The sequence below is a fragment of the Cucurbita pepo genome, chromosome 12, assembly GCF_057944985.1.
Source record: "Cucurbita pepo subsp. pepo isolate OVF chromosome 12, ASM5794498v1, whole genome shotgun sequence".
Lineage (NCBI taxonomy): Eukaryota > Viridiplantae > Streptophyta > Magnoliopsida > Cucurbitales > Cucurbitaceae > Cucurbita > Cucurbita pepo.
Window position 1 is genome coordinate 1,700,573 of NC_141809.1, and position 18,598 is coordinate 1,719,170.

The window sequence follows — 18,598 nt, forward strand, 5'->3', positions numbered from 1 at the left end:
TTTTTAAATATTCGTTTTATGGTAAACAATGATTTTTTTTCTTCATATTATCGTAATCCTAAAAAAAATTATAAGAAAACAACACTGAGTATTTAAAATGTCCCTCATCATTTTTGCATCTAGCTATTCATTCTATTTTAATATTTTCTGTTAAATGTATGTGTGTATATATATATAGTTTTGTTTATGGCAACTAGCAAGAAGGCATTTAGCTGTTGCAAGAAGTCAAGGTAAGCTTCCCTCCCTCCTGCCCGCTCACTGGCAACATATCTTTGTTCTAAGATAGTAGTTCTAATGAATATTAGGTGGCAGTAAATTGAATGAAGTGGTTATTGATGGTTAATTTGAATTAAAAAAAAAATTGGCGGTTACAACTAATTTAGTTCCTTAACTATTTTTATTTATTAAAATTTCTTCTAAATTAGTATACTTTCATTTTTTTTTTTTTTTTGTGTCTAATTGGTTAAAAAAAATTGATTATGTTTATTGTCTATCAATTGGTTTGAGTGTCTAATAATTTTTGGACTTGATATTATTTAAAAAAAAATAATATCAATAATCTATTAAATAAAAAAATTAAATAGTTGAAAAAATTGATTACGTTTATTGTCTATCAATTGGTTTGAGTGTCTAATAATTTTTGGACTTATATTATTTTTAAAAAAATAATATCAATAATCTATTAAATAAAAAAATTAAATAGTTGAAATTCTATTAAATAGGACTTAAAGTGAACCAATTTGTGGCTTATTTTTTATTCCCTTCCTTCCATTTTTTTTCAGTTTGATTTGTTCAGGCTCGGCTTTTATTTTATTTTTTTCTGTCTGTAGGGGTTATATTCTTTTAGAAAGGCTCGGCTTTTATTTTATTTTTTTCTGTCTGTAGGGGTTATATTCTTTTAGAAATTTGCAGAATTTTAAACCCAACATTATCAAATGATTTCAAAAGGCAAATTATTCCAAAGTGAAGTTTTTCTCGCAATGTAATTGTTTGTATTAAACTGTATTACAAAAGGTTTCACTTCAAAATTAATTACATATTATGACTCATATTTTCGATATTTTTGTATGTAAGAAAGATTCTGAACCTACTCCTCAAGATAGTGCTTTTTCATATTTACCATTCTTGTGTTAAATATTTATTTAGTTTGATCAAGAATTTTGTCTAAAAAATTATCAAGCCTTGTAGATCTTGATCCAATGAGACATAAGAAAACAATTAGAGAAGCAATGGCAGCAGTAAGAAATAAATGGAGGATTCCCAGAAACTCAATAATGAAGGAAAATATAAATAAGGACGAAGTGGAAGTGAGGCCATGCAGAAAACGTTTCTAAGAAGTTTGAAAAGGAAAAGAACGTGGATAGAAAGAAAGAAAGAAAAGCTACCAAAATCCAGAGAGAGAGAGATCTAAAATACGGGCGGAACTACGAAATTAGATTTAGGCTGCGGGCTTCGGTCCGTCCTTTGAAATAATAGTCTCGATCATATCGGCGGCCTCTTGGACGGTGGTGATGGTTTGGGCGCTCTCTTCTTCGACGTTGATCTTAAACGCCTCTTCCAGTCCCATCACTATCTCAACCTACACATCCATTCCATAACTTATTTAAATTCATTTTCACTCCCGTTTACTTTTTTTTTTTTTAAATAAAAAATAATAAATAACACTTCATCAAGCACAAAATAAATAAATAAAAATAAGATCCGACCCGGCGAACCCAAAGGGAGAGGCTGGGTGAAAAATGCCGAAAAAAATAGACTAAATGAATTAACTTTTCTAATTATCACGAAAGCTCATGTTTATATAATACTATCAAAGAATAAAGCATGCCAATTTGTGCTTAACCCAATGGATAAATGACCAATTTTCTAGAACATTTTATTTTAACATTTTATACTAAATATAAAAAGTTAAATAAAATTGAAAACCTTTTAAAAGGGTTATCATGCCAAACAAATTTTGTTTCTTTGAACTTCTTCTACAACCGGCCCCATTGAAACAAGGCGACAGAAACTAACCCTTTTTTATTTATATTTTTTTGTTACTATTTCATGTTCATTAAAAACCAAAAATGGTTGATAGCTACATAAGAAATGGAAAAGCGATCCATGTTTGACAATAATTTCTTATCAAACAATACTTATTTTTCAAATATTAACGTTATACCCATATTTATAATATGTTTAACAATAATAAGTTATGGAGAGAATTTCAAAAAGTTTGAGAAAAAGAGGAATTCTAGACAGATATGATTAGAGAAAGAAAAAAAAGTGTACAGAGAGAATAAGTAAATAGGAGAGACATGTTTGAGGGAATATATGCTAAAGAGAGAAAGATTGGGTGTCTAAAAATAAAATTTTGGAAAAATTAAAGAAATTTATTATTAAAAACTTGTTTTCCGGTTTTAAAATCATTTTTCCTTTTTAGAAAATGGAATGAATTCAATCGATCCTATTTTTTATTTTTGAAAAACGATAAACATGAATCGAAATCAAATGACAACACAACCGAAGAAAATAGAAAATAACCAAGACCTTCAAAAAAATGACCTAGTTTTCTCATAATAGTAATAAAAGGATGTTACCCAAATTCTAGAAACAAAAACATATTTTTGCAATTTATTTTTAAAATTTTCAAAATTTTGATAATGTTTTACAAACAAAGAAACTCACAGGTGAAAGTTCAATCGATTCTATTTTTGACAAATGAAACATATTTTTGCAATTTATTTTTAAAATTTTCAAAACTATGATAATGTTTTGCAAACAAAGAAACTCAGAAGTGAAAGTTCAATCGATCCTATTTTTGACAAATGATAAACACCAAATGGAATGAAATGGCACCCAAACAAAGAAAATAGAAAATAACTGAGACCAACCTATATTTGATAACTATTTAGTTATTTATTTTGAAAAAAAAAAAGGTTCGTTTTATAAACAACAATCACCCCTTGTAAAGTAAGATTTAAATTTTTAGTCAAATTCTAAAAACAGAAAAATTTTACTTGTTTTTAATTTTTAAAACTTGGCAATGTTTCCAAAGATAACAAAACAAAGAAACTCAGGGGTGAAAGCATTGTTTATATTCTTAATTCTTAAAAACAAAAAAATAAATGATCATCAAAGGAGGTAGATACTTCTGCAGTGAAAATGAGATACCATTTTACAGTATATTGCACAAGTATAATACGTTGAAGAACATTTGTTACCGTATCGAGAGAATCAGCTCCGAGCTCAGAGAATTTCGATTCTCCATTGACCACAGAATCCTCATCTAGAGCAAGCTGCTTCTTGACGATTTTAACCACCTTGTCCATGGTCTCTGGTTTAGCCTGTCCAAGAGTTTCATAAGTTCTGTAACATTATCGTATGGATGCAAGAAAAAAAGAGATCTATAACATTTAGGAGTACAATGACATAGTCGAGTGTTCGTTTTGTTATTCTGTTAGTTGTCAAGATGTATTCAGTAATCTAAAGTCTTAAAAATAGACTGAGTTGTAATGTTTCTGATCAATGAGAATACAATTGTGAAAGATTATCAGAGTCAACGAAAATGTGATGATGAAATTCTAAAACAGACAACAGCAGCTATCTGTATGCCGATTTGTTCTAGCAGTTTTCATCTATCTATATCGAACTTTTTGATGTGTATGGAAGTCTTATCCGCTAGTCTCACACAATCATAATCTGCAGAAACAGAAAACTACAAAAAGAAAAGGAGAGAATCACATATAATAAACAGCCACATGTCATATCATAAAAGAGGACTGGGATCTAGTATATGACCTGCTGTTGAATTGAGTTCAGTTATTACTAGCCTATTTGTTGCAACAATTTCAGAGAGAATAATATGAGCAAACAAGAATAGTTTTGAAACAGTATGTACTATATACAGAAAGAACTTAAAAGGATAACGACGCTGACGATTAAATAAATACATCAGAAGAGCACTTACCGCACAGCAAACCTGAAGGCTTCCCTGCCTGAAGTTCCTTCGCAAGGGAAAAATGGCCTCGCCTAAAGGCGCCGAAACTAATTTCAAACCTGAGATCCTGCCGTTAGACACCTGCTCGAAAAATGCAGCAGAAGCATTAAAAATAAGATAACACGTTAAATATGAAAATTAGTTAACTTCTCGATCTTAAAAGAAAGATTCTACAATCAAATCCGACGCCAAAACTCAAGGACGCGAAATAACTAAATCAGATCTATCATCGTTGCACCGAATGTAATCTAGTCAAATCTTCAAGAATAAAAATCTCGTGCAATCTCAACAAGAATCTCAGTAGCCAAAACAGTAATCTGTAACTTTAATCGCATGGAATAAACACATACGTTTCGAGAAAACATATCAGATCCTGAAAACACTCAGCAGAAGTAAAGCACACAATCAATAGATTCATGGAACCAAATTAACAAAGTTCCGAGCAAAAGTAACTTGAATTTACAACTAAGAGTCCTAAAAGCGAACTAAAAAGCGGAGGAAAAACGATTTACCTGACTGTGCTTGAAAGAAGCGGGGATAGACGGCATGGAAACCGAAGATCCAGCGATGGAGAACATTTTCGTTATGGAGGGAGTTTACAGAGAGATCTGAGATTTGAAAGAAAATGCGATGAAAGGGAAAGAGAGAGAGATGGAATCTACAGCAAGAGAGCACGAAGACTGTGAGAAACCTCAAATTGCAAACAAAGCGCTTTTATAGATGTTTGTTTGGTAGCGTAGTTCAGGTTTTGGACTTAATTTATATCGAATTGTGTTTGGACACGCTCATTTGTTATTCCAGTTCCACACAGCTACTGCTCCTTCTTCACTTGATTGCTGTTTGGTTACACGTATAGTGGGACGTCGGACGAGAATTGGGGAAAAGCATGTTTGGTAACATGTGCACTATCCAATATTGTTTTTGAAAGGAAAAAAAAATAAAAAAATTTATACCTTAAACCTCATTTCAAATAATTTTTATTATAAAAAAATGTAAAATATATTAATAAAATTAAAAGAAAAATTACAACATAGTCTTCACTTAAAAAAAAATATTTATTTATTGAATATGTCAAGAAATATATAGTGAGACGGGGTTTGCACGGGACAAAAAAATCCCGATCCTTAACCAATTTAACTAAAGACGAGAAAGCACTCCCGATCCCTTTTCCATTCTCGCCCCCATTAAGGTAAAACCTCCCGATCCTGACTCACATATTAAACGGACATTTACTTAAACCTTAAACTTTAGTTTTGTTGGTATCAATTTAAGCTCTAGGCTTCTAGCACTTGCGTTTTTCCGACCCTATGTAAGGGGTGTAATTAATAGATGTCTCCCGTCACCTGTTCTCTAACTACCACTTCACTCTATTTGAGAAATTTGATTTGATTTCATTGGATCTCACCTACCCTGGTGAAGGGAAAGGAAAGGAAGGGTGATTCAACATCAACGAGAGGGCTCGCAACTGATCGATTACTTCCATTCATAATCTTCTTTATTTTCATTTTATAATAAGAATAAATTATTAATTTTTACATATAAATTTGTTCATTATTTTTTATTATATAAAAATAATGTTAAATAAACATGGTTATTTAATTTTTTTTTTCATATATCTTAACAAATTTTCATAAAAATTGTATCTACAATTTCATTTTTAAATAAAAATTTTTATTGTATATATTAATTTTATTTTGTGTATAATAAAATCCTAAATTTTTTATATTAATGCCAAATTTACAAATTTATGAGTTTTTAATTTTTTTAAAAAAATAAAGGGTATTTTTTAATTTCATATAAAATGTATATATACTTTTTAAAATTTGAGAGTTTAGAAATATTTTTATTAATTTATATTTAAAAAATAAAAAGTTGAAATGGCAAAGTCGTAATTTAACGATAAATAAATTGATACTTTATTTATTTATTTATTTATTTATTTATTTATTGTTATTTGAATATTCACTTCCGTCGTTAACTCGGAGCAATAACAATTGCTACCCGTTCTGTTGCAATTTTCAGAATGGTATCCTTTCCCGACTCAGATTCATTTATATCACTCTGTTCCATTTCGCAATGATCCGAAGCTAAATCCACACACCTTCAATGGCGTCTCTCGCACATTTTTGATGATTAACACCATCTTCATCGTCTTCTTCAACAGAAATCCGGCCAATCCATGTCTCTCAAGAGGTTCTTTCTAGATATGAGGTCCCGTTCCCGCCCTGTGGTGCAGGACACCTCCGCTCCGGAGCCGAGGGACGACCTGGAACACAGCGGTTGGGCCAATATGCCTTCGGAGCTTCTCAGGGATATTTTTATGAGAATCGAGGAGTCGGAGGCCTCATGGCCGCTGAGGAAAAGTGTCGTCGCTTGCGCCGGAGTTTGTCGGAGCTGGCGAATCATTTCTAAGGAGATCGTCCTAACGCTGGAGGTTTCCGGCAGGTTGACATTCCCAATCTCTCTCAAGCAGGTGAGTGAGTATTTCGCGATTGTTGTTAATTTGGCGGATTTTAGGTATATTTGGTATGGTTTTGAACTGATTTGAAATTTGAATGTTGTTGCTATAATGATGTGTTTTACTCTTAAGAGTACGCTGGATTGCCCTAAGTTTCTTTGTTCTATAGCTTTCGTTTCTTCCATTTTTGTTCATTAAGTTTACGGTTTCTTTTGATCGAGAATGATGTTGAATTCAGATGTTTTGAATGTTGTTTTTGTGTACGCAAAAATTGATCCTGCGATCAATGCATTTTCAGCCTGCTCCATACTCCTAGATTTTTCTTTTTACGTCTGGAGGTACTTTTGCAGCCTGGTCCAAGGGATCATATTGTACGTTGTTTCATAAAGCGAAACAGCTCCAACCAGACCTATCATCTCTTCCTCAATTTGACAAATGGTTAGTGATTTATATGCTAAATTGAGGTTTCCTACCTTTGTCTGAATGGTTCATTTCTTAATCACAGCACTAACTGAGGATGGTAAATTTCTACTTGCTGCTCATAAATGGAAGCACCCGACCTACACGGATTACGATATCTCTTTGTGTGCTGAGGATTCGTCGAAGGGGAGCGACACCATTGTTGGGAAATTGAGGTATGCTTGTTCTTCAAGGCTTCTGATGCCATTATTAGATCTTTGTTTTAGATTTCTGAGAGTTTTTTCTTTTTACCTTGTCTGGGAAAAGATCTAATTTCCTAGGAACCAAGTTCACAATCTTCGATAAGCAACCGCCACGTTCCGAAGCCAAGATCACGAAAAGCACGAAAAGCACGCAAAGTCGCTCCTCAAGGCCAGTGCATCTGAATGAAGTTTCACCCAATGTCCCTTCAGGAAACTACCCTGTTGCTCACATTTCATATGAACTAAATGTGTTGGGATCAAGGTAATTCCAATGCTATCGGATAATTGGCTTATGATTTATGGTTATTCTTTGTCTGGATGACTGCATTTGTTCTTTAGATGTCTAGCAAATGCTCAACAGTTCATGTGATTAACACGCAGGGGTCCGAGGAGAATGCAGTGTGTCATGGACGCCATTCCCGCCTCTGCGGTTGAACCTGGAGGAGTTGCTCCCACGCTGGCCGAGCTTTCTTTGAGGAATATCGAATTGATTCCATCATTCCCTTTTTGGAGGTTGAATTCAGATACGGATAGCTTGATGTCTAAACCTTTGGACAGTCAGGAAGATGGAATATTGATGCTGAGAAACAAAACTCCCCGGTGGCACGAGCGCCTTCAATGCTGGTGTTTAAACTTTCATGGAAGAGTTACAATTGCTTCTGTGAAAAATTTTCAACTAGTCGCATCTAGGGAAGACGAACAACCTACAGACGATCATGACACGATCATCCTTCAGTTTGGAAAAGTGGGGAAGGGTTTATTCACAATGGATTATCGTTACCCGATCTCCGCTTTCCTGGCTTTCGCAATCTGCCTCAGCAGCATTGACACCAAGATTGCTTGTGAATGATAGACATATCATTTAACAGGTAAAACTGTCATTAATTTCTAAGACTCTATTATACTATAGCTATATACATACTTCACAATGTCATGTGCACAAACTAGGAGAAGAAGCCACATTCTATCTTCGATTTCTTTAATTCGGGTATGAAATGAGTTCATATATTCATACGTTTTATCCCGGTATTCTCTATTCCTTGCAATACGTCGGTCTCGTCGGTCTCTATTAACTATTTTGCTCGAAAACACAGTATGTACTACTCTGCATGATATTATGTTCTCAATTGTCATTTTTTTGCAAGTTTGACATGTTATTAGTTCACAGTTTGGTATCGCTGCTTGTACTCGAAACTGTTTTTCTCGAAATATCCCGTTCCTTATTGAATGTTCATGCTATAAGATCTACCATTGATTCTTATTCCATAAACTATGCTTTGTGCTTATGATATCCCTTTCATTGATTATGGCCATGTCAATTGACTTCAACAATGTCACTAGAGTAAGAACGACTTGATGTGCGACCGTACTCGTACACGAACACGATCTATTCTATAGATTGTACTCGAACACAATCTGTTCTATAGATTGTACTCGAACACAATCTGTTCTATAGATTGTACTCGATCACGATCTGTTCTATAGATTGTACTCGAACACGATCTGTTCTATAGATTGTACTCGAACACAATCTGTTCTATAGATTGTACTCGAACACGATCTGTTCTATAGATTGTACTCGTATACGATCTGTAGATTGTACTCGAACACGATCTGTTCTATAGATTGCACTCGAACACGATCTGTTCTATAGATTGCACTCGAACACGATCTGTTCTATAGATTGTACTCGAACATGATCTGTTCTATAGATGGTACTCGAACACGATCTGTTCTATAGATTGTACTCGTACACGATCTGTTCTATAGATTGTACTCGTACACGATCTGTTCTATAGATTGTAGTCGTACACGATCTGTTCTATACATTGTAGTCGTACAGATCGTACTCGTACACGATCTGTTCTATAGATTGTAGTCGTACACGATCTGTTCTATACATTGTAGTCGTACAGATCGTACTCGTACACGATCTGTTCTATAGATTGTAGTCGTACACGATCTGTTCTATACATTGTAGTCGTACACGATCTGTTCTATAGATTGTACTCGTACACGAACACGATCTGTTCTACAGATTGCACTCGAACACGATCTGTTCTACAGATTGCACTCGAACACGATCTGTTCTATAGATTGTATTACCGTACAGTTTAGAACTATCGGTCCTGAGTTTAATTTGTGATGCAGGGAAGGGATGCTCAGTTTGAAGGTCCACTAATGGCTTCTGGCAATAAAATCGCTCATAAATGGTTCTTGAAGACTTTTTATTTGATTATGATGTGAATATTTCTTCCAGTTTGTGTAAATAGTGATTTTTTATTTTTTATTTTTTATTTTTCAATTGAAGAAGTTGAATGGCAGTGGTTGACGGTTGAAATCAGCTATTCATTTTCGTTCCTTTGTTTTTGTAGGGTATTTATAGTTTCAGTTTATTTTATTTAGTTACTATAATCTCAACTTTTAAATTAATTTAGACAGAATATTTTTAATAAATATTTATATTTTAGTTTAATATTGTTTTTTTTTTTTTTAATTTAAGAATTGCCCCTATCCTATTTTTTACAAATTTTATAAATATATTTACATGGTATTTTTTTTACGATATTATTTACTCAATTACTTAATTAAATTTAAAATTAGTTGAGGGGAGACAAGAAAGAAGGTACATAAATAAAAATTAACGATCAGCGATATTTTTTTATTTATTAGATTACAAATTTAGATCTTTAACTTTTAGATCTTTTTAAAAAGTAAATATTCTATTAGATTTTTTTTGTTGACATTTTTGTTCTTAATTTTGCATTTAATTTTAATTTGGTCCATTTTTATATAATTTTCATTTGATTTTACCTTTTGTTTTTTTGGTCATATATTAATTTTTAAATAAATGTTAATTAAATTAATTCTAACTAATTTTCTAATTTTCAACTGCTATTAAAATTAAATAAAAAAAATCCAAACCCTAATTATTTTTAATCAATTCATTGAGATAGTCAACCATAAATAATTCTCATAGAAAAAATAAAATAAAAGAATCCATAATTATCTTTAATCAATTAATTTAGATAATTCTAACTAACTTTCAATGAATAAAAGAATCCAAATATTGTCCTCCTCTTCCACCCCCTTCGGGGCTAACGTCCTCGCTGGCACTCTTTCCTTCCTCTAATCGATATGGGACCACCTCCTTCGGGGCCAGTGTCCCTCCTCTTCGGGCTTCCCCTCAAGGCTTTACATCACAATCCACCCCCTTCAGGGCCAGCGTCCTCATTGGCACTCTTTCCTTCCTCCAATCGATGTAGGACCACCCCCAAATCCACCCCGTTTGGGGCCCAGTGTCCTTATTAGCACACTACCTCGTGTCTGCCCCCTTTGGGGCCCATTGTCTTTACTGGCACACCGCCTCGTGTCTACCTCCTTTAGGGCCCAATGTCCTTATTGGCACACAACCTCGTGTCTACCCCCCTTCGGGGAACAGCGAGAAGGCTGACACACATTGTCTGATGTCTGACTCTGATACCATTTGTAACGACCCAAATTCACGATTAGCAGATATTGTCCTCTTTGAATTTTCCCTTTCGAGCTTCCCCTCAAGACTTTAAAACGCATTTGCTAGAAGAAGGTTTCTATAACGGTGGTTTGTTTTCCTCCCCAATCAAGGTGGGACATCACAATCAGTTTACAATAAATACAAAAAATAAACGTACTAAAAGTGTAAAATCTTGAAATTTATAGATGAAATAAATAATAAACTTAATTAAAAGAAAAAAAAGATAATAATAAATCAAAAGAAATTATTTAAATCACTGAAATTTTACATACGAAACTATGATAATCTTGAAGTATTTCTTGCTTCAAATCAGACCAGAATCTTATAAAGCATATACAGAGCTGCTCTCTGGAGGACGTTTAATATATAAATCCTCAATCTAAAATACTATTCTCAAGCCTTGAACTCACCTTATTCACAGCTTTTGCTACTCAATATCGAACATGAAATGGCTTAACAATATCTCATTATTTTAGAAGGCAGTTTCTAATCAATGATCTTACCGACGCGCTCCATATTTACATTACTATGATACTCCGACCTCCGTTAAGCCGCTTGCATCTGTGCTTCGGACACGGGACTGGCACATGGTGTCTCGGCGGTGTCTTCTTCTTCCCCGTCGATGGGAAGATCATCTGAATGCAGTTCGAGTTGATGAACACTTCGAACGAATTCAGCAAACGACGGGAAGTGCTCTGGGGAGAAGAAGTAAGCTCCCATTCTCTGGTATGTGAACAATTCCACACTCTCCCCTTCCAAATTCTTCTTTATCCGATCGAAGTTCCTTGGAGCTTCCGAATTGGATGAGTTTTGTCCCGACAATATTACGCCGTGCTTTCTGCTAGCTGACTTGATTTGTGCTATTAAGGACTCGGGGCTTGATAGCAATTCTTGAGGATGAAGTTGATCTGATAGGTCCATTCCAGGTAAGATCATTTTGCTCGAGTTCCTGGCAAAAATTTCGGCGACAGCCTCGTATCCATCTCTGTTGGAAGTATTGTAGTAGCCGGCTGTTAATTCACTGGGGTGTGATCTAGTTTTGTACCAAGAATGCATCAATGGAACCTTCCCATGAATGCTTGCTTTCGTGTTGCGAAAGACGGAGGAGGCGAGAGAGAGAAGGCGATCGCCATGGGCAATTAGCTCGCCAGAATACCAGGAAAGGAAGAAATCACCATAGTGAGACTCCCAAGAACCATCAAGATCTTTGAAGAAATTGTTTGAGTTTGGCGTTTCGTTATAACTCGGAGCATCGTGAGGACCTCCAAGTCCATATAAAGGATTCCCGCTTGCTTCGGCGTGTTGCTTAAGAATGCTAAGCATGTTTTCATCATAGCACTGAAATTCTCCAACTCCATGCGACTCTAGTTGTCGCTGGGAAGGATATCGAAGCTCGCCATCGGGTCCAAGACTCATGGAGATACCCTGAAATAGATCAAAAGGCAACATAAAGTATTAGAACCCAAATCAAACCATTAAAAATGGAGGCTAATGGATACAATCTAAGAACGAACGGTTCTTACTGAGATTGTACAGTCGAAGAATTTTGAGAATGAAGACTTGAAGCTCTCACAAAATTCACGGTAAACTTGGATCGGAGTCTTCCCATTCAGGACAGGAAGATTATCAACAGAGAGTGATAGACAATCTTTGTATTGCTGCCTGCAACGATCGGTGAAGTAAACGTTAGGTTCGGACTCACCGATCTTCGAGACCCATTCAGGAAGAGGAATTCTTGGTTGGTTAGATGCATGGAAGCAGAATGAAACATGTAGTTTGAGATCTGCATTTCGAACCATCTCCGCAAGGGCGAGATAGCCGGACCATTCATATTTCCCCATGGTTTCGTTCTCGACAATTCCCCACCACACCGGAAGCTCGACACCTTCTACGCCAAGCAGTTTCAAAGCCTTAAGGCCAGCTGCAATTGCCCTTGAATGGTTACCTGCATTGCAGGGAGAAACTGCATCTAATGGCAATCCAACATACAATTTCACCCCCTCAAGCTGCAAAAAAAATGAGCAGAAGCTCGTCAGTGATGAACTTAAGCAGGCACAATCAACATATGGTGAACTTGGAATACTAAATAACCATGAAGAACAGAACAATAAAAGTTATATAATAAAGGCATCAATGAGCACACAATCCTCACTTATTTAAGCATTCCTCGCTTCTAATTGGAAAAGCCTTTTGTTATCACCATGGATTTGTCCATCATTTTGTAAATTTCATAGATGAAATTGTTTTTTTATCCCAAAAAAAATTGTAGTTCATAATTATATCTCTGGATCTTCCTGACTTCTTAGTCAACGTGGATCATTAACTATCGATAATAATAGCTATATCATGATAGGAAGTACTCTGTTCAAACTCTCCATTAACACTGAACAATTCTTTATTAGTTCATGTCAATTTCTAAATCTACAAGAGAAGGAGAATATCGAGAAGCCTTCGTGGTTAGCCTTCATTTAATATAAACAACCAAACTCAGTGAGATCTAATCATATCCGTTCATAAATTGAAATTTTAAATCCAAAAGGTCACAAAAAGGCAACGAAAGATCAGGATTCTTGTCTTCAGCCACTAATTTAAAAGTAAGCATTATCCAGTAATCTAATGGCTTAAAGATTCAAGGCTTCGCAGCAACCAAACAGGAGGATATCGAAGGGGAAAAAATCATTGAAAATAAGGGAGCAAAATAGTACTCACAGATTTGGATCTTCTTCCAACATCGACGTTTTGAGACTGAACTGGTTCCATCTGCACGGATTTCGTCGATAATCGGATTCTCGACCTTTCACACCTCGAACTTCTCATGAAACAGATCTTCGACAAAAGAATCTTACTATCTACTTTCGAATTGAAAAACCCTACCTCCCTGTCAACAAAATCGGCTCCTGCGATCTTCGCCTGACATTTTCCAATCACCGAAACCTCCATATTCGGGAAGAAGAATGAAACGGAAAATTCAAACAAAAATCCACCAAAAAATTCACACGCGAACCGAATGAAATCCGAAACCAAAAAAACAGAAAAACAATTCCGAAATCCAAAAATAAAGACTCTCAAAGAACAAGAGAAAAAAAAAATTAAGATAGCTTTCGCAAAAAAGGTAAAACGAAGCTCTTAAAATGAAGAACAAATCAAGAGAGATTGAATTTATATATAAGAAAACGCCATTGACAGAGAAAAAAAAGGGAGAAGAAAAAGGAAAAAGGGAAACCAAAAGGAAAAAGTAAGAAATTGACCTGCCACGTGGCGGCATTTCAGAAGGCCAAAGTTGTGCCGCGTAATTACCATTTTTTTGTCCATTAGAAATTAAAAAAAAAGTTTCCATTTTAAAAATGATAACATATTAACCACAAGATTACGACCATTGGATATAATTAAAATAGGGTTTTTAGTTTCCTAAATTATCAAAAATACTCCCAAATTTTGGAATTATTCTAATTTTACCCTTAAATTTTGAAATTTTTATTTCAAAATAGCCCTCAAAATTTTTATTATTTTAATTATAACCTTAAATTTTGAAATTTTTATTTCAAAATAGCCCTCAAAATTTTTATTATTTCAATTATACCCTTAAATTTTGAAATTTTTATTTCAAAATAGCCCTCAAATTTTTTTTTATTTCAATTATACCCTTATAATAATTTTATTATAATTTATTCTAAATAATTTGATGACTTGTCATCGACTATTGAATGTGGGGCCCAAAACAACTCCCTTTTGAAAAAAAGCCATTTATTTTATTAATTAAATCATGGTTCCCTTTTTGCGCGGTTTTTTCAAAAAGAATTATTTATTTATTTTATTTTTGGAAATTGCCCTTTTCCTACAATCTTATCCACTTATCCAAACTGTTTCATTTTTACTCTTCACAAAGGAAATTACAAAAATGCCCTTTTGGATTGGCTTACACGTGGCACACATACAGGGGCTGAGTCTGAATGCTGAGTCATCTCTCAGTCAGGCTGTCTCCTTTTTCTTCGTACGGAAAAAACTATTTGTTGATATTTTCTTTAATATAAAATTGTTTTTTTTTAAATAATTTTAGTTAAATTAAATATTACCTCTATTTTAATCAATATAATTTTAATTTATACATTTATTTATATATATATATATTTTGTACTTTCTAAACATATTTTGATTATATATAATATTTAATTTAAAACGTGACTATTTTGATTAGTATACGTAAATTTATTAGTATTGAAAAAAATAATATAAAACATGAGACAAAATGTTTCCTTTTAAAATGATAACGAATAACTTGTTTGGATTGAGTTTGAAAAAATTATAAATATTACAAGTTTGAAAAAATTAAAAATCATTAAATTAGAATTTTTATTTTTCAAATTTAGTTAATATGGAATGTTCTAAAATAATAATAATAAAAATATGTTATAAAAGGGGTTTTATATTTTTATTTTTTCCCAAATTTGGAAGATATTATTATAATTTTGTGGGGGCTATACTAATTAATGTCATTAATTAATTCAGATCTAGATGTTGGTGTGACACAATTTATATTCAACCACTTCAAGATGGAATTTAAATTTTTTAGTGAACAGTCCTAGTTTTGTATTTATTTCAATTTTAAAATATTTTTATAAATTTTTATAAATCCTTTTAAATTAATTGATTATTAAATTTATTTTTCTTTTTTTTTTTTTTTTGTGCAAAAAAATCCATAAGCTCTCAGTAATTTTTTCAAAAGGTTAAATTTATTAAAACACGAAATAAAAAAAATTAAGAATTTAATTTGACAATTTATAAAATTCAATTTTCTATTAAAAATTATAATAACGAGAGAAATAGAAAGATGAGAGGAAATTTGCCACCACTGAGATTGACGGCACGTGTAGCAAATTGGCACGAATTTCACGTGCGGGAAAAATAAATATTTACTTTTAAAAAAAATAATTTTTAAAATTCGAGATATTATTATCTCGTAAACTTAAACATTTATCTTATATTGAATTTTTAATGGTGAGATTTTTACGTTCATTGTTTAATTATAATTAATTATTAAATATCAATATATTACTCAGATTTAATAAATTTTAATTAACAGACTTATTAACTATTTAATATAAACATTTCCATAAATTAAATTATAAATTAATGTTTAATGTAAACATTTTCATTTATTTTTATTTTATTTGATTAATTAATCAATATGATAATATATTGAATAATACTAAATTTAATTTCATTGAAAGTCTCTCGTTTTATATTTACCTGAGTTTAATAAGATAAAACCGAAATTTGATGGAGTTGAATAAGATTTGACCAAATGAATACAAAAGTCAAAGGTTTTATTATCGAGAAAGTCAACTCACTCATTTTAAGGATGTATTTATAGCTCATTTTAAGTCCTTATGAGAGACAAAAGACTTGAATCCTTGACCTGTTTATCGAAGGTATTTACCTTAATTTGCAAGTAAATTATGCTCGGGTTGACAATAATGACACGTTCAATCCATAGCTCAAATCTCAAGCATAGTCCCGATGTATACTCTAAGATAACACGTTTTCGATATAAGATATCTCATTTAACCTAACAAAAACAACACCAAAATTTACACTATCGAGGAAGATTTAAAATTGAAAAGGCTTTATTTATTTATTTATTTCTTGTTCTCAATTGGATCCCCTTGGAAGCCTCAAAGCAGAAAGCACAGCAAGAGAGAGAAACGACGTCGCTCCAAGCAGTGAGAGGAGAAGGGAAGCAGCTCCTTGGCCACAGAATCTTCCAAAGACATCGCAAATTTTATTCCAATTAAGATGTGAATTCCCTTTCAGGCCGATGACGCCGACGGCGGCGGCGGCTCCGAAGCCGGAAAACAGCAGCGCCACCGTCAGAAGGTCCATCACGGTGATCGCGGATCTTATAAAGCTTCTTCTGCCTTTGCCTTTGATTACGGCTGAAAGAACCAGCGAGAAGGCTGCGTATGCACATGCTATTGCATTTACCACCACAAAATACCTAAATAAAAAAGGAAAAAAAATCCATTTATTATTAGAAATCACTATTGGTTAGTAATTCATACATAATTTCACTCAATTCTATATAAACCCGACAAAATCACCTAAATAAAATTATTATTCTCTCCTATTTATGAAAATAATACATTTTAAAATGAAATTTAATTGATACAATTATTAGTTTTAATTCTATATATATCGTTAAAAATTTTAATGATAATTTTTAATTTTTAATATAATTTGTATTACAAAAAAAAAAAAAAAAAAAAAAAATATATATATATATATATATATATATATAAATTCGTTAAATTTTTTAATATAATTTGTATTAAAAAAAATAAAAAATATATATTAAAATTCGTTAAAAAAATTTAATAAAAATAAAATATAGTATAAAATTCAATAATATTTTATAAGATCTTTAACATAATTTCAAAAAACTCAAATTTAATATTAAAACATAATATTCCGACATTATTTTTTATTTATTTACTAAGAAAAAATATACAGTTTTGTGCCCAAATTTTGATATATATACAAAAATGAGCATATATATATATATATATATATATATATATATATATTTATTTATTTATGTCTGCACTTATCTGAATTCCACGACATTTAAATGAAAATGAAATATCAAAAAAATAATATTAAACGAAAAAACAAAATTTAACTATTTTTTCTGTTAGGAAATGACCAGAGAATCTTTCAAATAGTAAGGGGTAGGCTTTAAATTTATGAATATTGAAAAATATTAAAAAAAAACATTATTAAATAATTAAAATGACAAATATATATATATATTATCTCGAGTTTTATAAACGAAAAATCCACTGGAAAATAAAACTCACACGAAGGCAGATGAATAATGCCATCGTGCAGTAACAGGAATGCGCAGCGGCGGCAACGCGGCGGTGAGTTGAAGCGACACCGTTTTCGCCTGCTTATCGACGCCGATAACCACAGCAGCAGCCAAAGTCAAAATCATCGCCACAAATCTCAAAATCAAATCACAAAACCTAGCCGTCGTCGTCGTCTCCGATCCGTCCGATACGCCGAATCCGGCCTTCCTCTGGCCGTCCATTGGCAGTCAATTCGCTTCCTGCAGTAAAAATCGTAGAGCGAAGAGAAATTGAAGTCGAAATTGGAGAATGTGAGGAGGAAACATATTCATAGGCGATGGAATTGCAGAAGGCGTTGAAATTAGGGCTTGGAATTGGATGCGTTGGAAGGCATTGAAGGCGCCACATAGTGCATAAAGAAGGAAAGGAAACGTGAGGGAGTGGTAGTGTTGGTACTTGATCTGCGTTGTCTCGTTCTGAGATTTCGATTCCTGCCAATTTTGCAGAGCGTTTGAAATTTGGCGCCATTGTTGACTGCTGAATTTATGAATCCATCTCCTTTTATGGTGAACCGTTCCTTTCGAGAATTTGTTTGACTTTTAGGTGAAATTACGACTTTGTCCTTACCTTTTAGATTTAGATTATAAATAATTGTGAATTTTATATTATTTAAATTATTTTTAACAATTTTATTACATTAACTATCTTTATTGGTTAATTTATTTTTATTTAGTTAAATTATTTATTCTTTCTCAGACATGATTTACAAGTAAATGTTAATTTAATGTTTGAAAAATATATAAATCGATGTAATTAAGACCAATTTAAACTAAGACTGTTTACATTTTAGTCGGTCGGTAAGGACAGCTCCAATTATGTCTAAAACTTTAGTATAATTTATGTCGGTCGGTAAGGACAACTCCAATTATGTCTAAAACTTTAGTATAATTTATGAGAATTTCCAATATAATTTAAATTTATTTAAATGTATATATAAAATACTAAATTAATAAAAATAATTTTAAACTTTTAACCTTGTCTCAAAAATATTTATAGACTTAAAAAATGTTAATAATATCTTAAACTTAACAAAAAAAAAAAATATATATATATATATATATATATATATATATATAT

At 32.5% G+C, this 18,598-nt stretch overlaps 4 protein-coding genes across 4 annotated transcripts; 1 reads left to right on the plus strand and 3 right to left on the minus strand.

Annotated features, from left to right (window-relative positions):
• Nucleotides 1-1,263: 1,263 nt before the first annotated feature.
• Nucleotides 1,264-4,680, minus strand: LOC111806567 (acyl carrier protein 1, chloroplastic). The gene is made up of 4 exons (XM_023691936.2): nt 4,495-4,680; nt 3,953-4,063; nt 3,207-3,329; nt 1,264-1,579 (listed from the first exon to the last, which is right to left on the minus strand). The coding sequence occupies exons 1-4, from the start codon at nt 4,558-4,560 to the stop codon at nt 1,439-1,441; spliced, it is 441 nt and encodes a 146-aa protein (XP_023547704.2). The 5' UTR covers nt 4,561-4,680; the 3' UTR covers nt 1,264-1,438.
• Nucleotides 4,681-5,965: 1,285 nt separating this feature from the next.
• On the plus strand, nt 5,966-9,578 carry LOC111806564 (tubby-like F-box protein 3). Its single transcript, XM_023691931.2, has 6 exons — nt 5,966-6,455; nt 6,791-6,878; nt 6,946-7,075; nt 7,167-7,364; nt 7,484-7,971; nt 9,254-9,578. Exons 1-5 carry the CDS (start codon nt 6,162-6,164, stop codon nt 7,950-7,952), a joined length of 1,179 nt encoding a protein of 392 aa, XP_023547699.2. The 5' UTR covers nt 5,966-6,161; the 3' UTR covers nt 7,953-7,971; nt 9,254-9,578.
• A 1,268-nt stretch (nt 9,579-10,846) lies between these two features.
• LOC111806562 (inactive beta-amylase 9) lies at nt 10,847-13,758 on the minus strand. The gene is made up of 3 exons (XM_023691930.2): nt 13,326-13,758; nt 12,140-12,622; nt 10,847-12,041 (listed from the first exon to the last, which is right to left on the minus strand). The coding sequence occupies exons 1-3, from the start codon at nt 13,554-13,556 to the stop codon at nt 11,163-11,165; spliced, it is 1,593 nt and encodes a 530-aa protein (XP_023547698.2). The 5' UTR covers nt 13,557-13,758; the 3' UTR covers nt 10,847-11,162.
• A 2,461-nt stretch (nt 13,759-16,219) lies between these two features.
• On the minus strand, nt 16,220-17,952 carry LOC111806566 (CASP-like protein 1E1). Its single transcript, XM_023691935.2, has 2 exons — nt 17,471-17,952; nt 16,220-16,611 (listed from the first exon to the last, which is right to left on the minus strand). Exons 1-2 carry the CDS (start codon nt 17,701-17,703, stop codon nt 16,266-16,268), a joined length of 579 nt encoding a protein of 192 aa, XP_023547703.2. The 5' UTR covers nt 17,704-17,952; the 3' UTR covers nt 16,220-16,265.
• Between the last annotated feature and the right edge of the window lie 646 nt (nt 17,953-18,598).

Bases quoted from the DNA above. Each gene is read 5' to 3' on its own strand.
- LOC111806562 (XM_023691930.2), bottom strand. From the start codon at position 13,556: ATGGAGGTTTCGGTGATTGGAAAATGTCAGGCGAAGATCGCAGGAGCC. The intron at 12,623-13,325 runs GTGAGTACTATT...TTTTTTTTGCAG, and splicing joins TTGGAAGAAGATCCAAATCT to CTTGAGGGGGTGAAATTGTA. The intron at 12,042-12,139 runs GTAAGAACCGTT...GATCTATTTCAG, and splicing joins TCTTCGACTGTACAATCTCA to GGTATCTCCATGAGTCTTGG.
- LOC111806564 (XM_023691931.2), top strand. From the start codon at position 6,162: ATGTCTCTCAAGAGGTTCTTTCTAGATATGAGGTCCCGTTCCCGCCCT. The intron at 7,076-7,166 runs GTATGCTTGTTC...GTCTGGGAAAAG, and splicing joins ACCATTGTTGGGAAATTGAG to ATCTAATTTCCTAGGAACCA. The intron at 7,365-7,483 runs GTAATTCCAATG...ATTAACACGCAG, and splicing joins CTAAATGTGTTGGGATCAAG to GGGTCCGAGGAGAATGCAGT.
- LOC111806566 (XM_023691935.2), bottom strand. From the start codon at position 17,703: ATGGACGGCCAGAGGAAGGCCGGATTCGGCGTATCGGACGGATCGGAG. The intron at 16,612-17,470 runs GTGAGTTTTATT...TTTTTTATTTAG, and splicing joins CATTATTCATCTGCCTTCGT to GTATTTTGTGGTGGTAAATG.
- LOC111806567 (XM_023691936.2), bottom strand. From the start codon at position 4,560: ATGTTCTCCATCGCTGGATCTTCGGTTTCCATGCCGTCTATCCCCGCT. The intron at 3,330-3,952 runs GTAAGTGCTCTT...ACTCTTGGACAG, and splicing joins GCCTTCAGGTTTGCTGTGCG to GCTAAACCAGAGACCATGGA. The intron at 1,580-3,206 runs GTAACAAATGTT...ATGGATGTGTAG, and splicing joins GAGCTGATTCTCTCGATACG to GTTGAGATAGTGATGGGACT.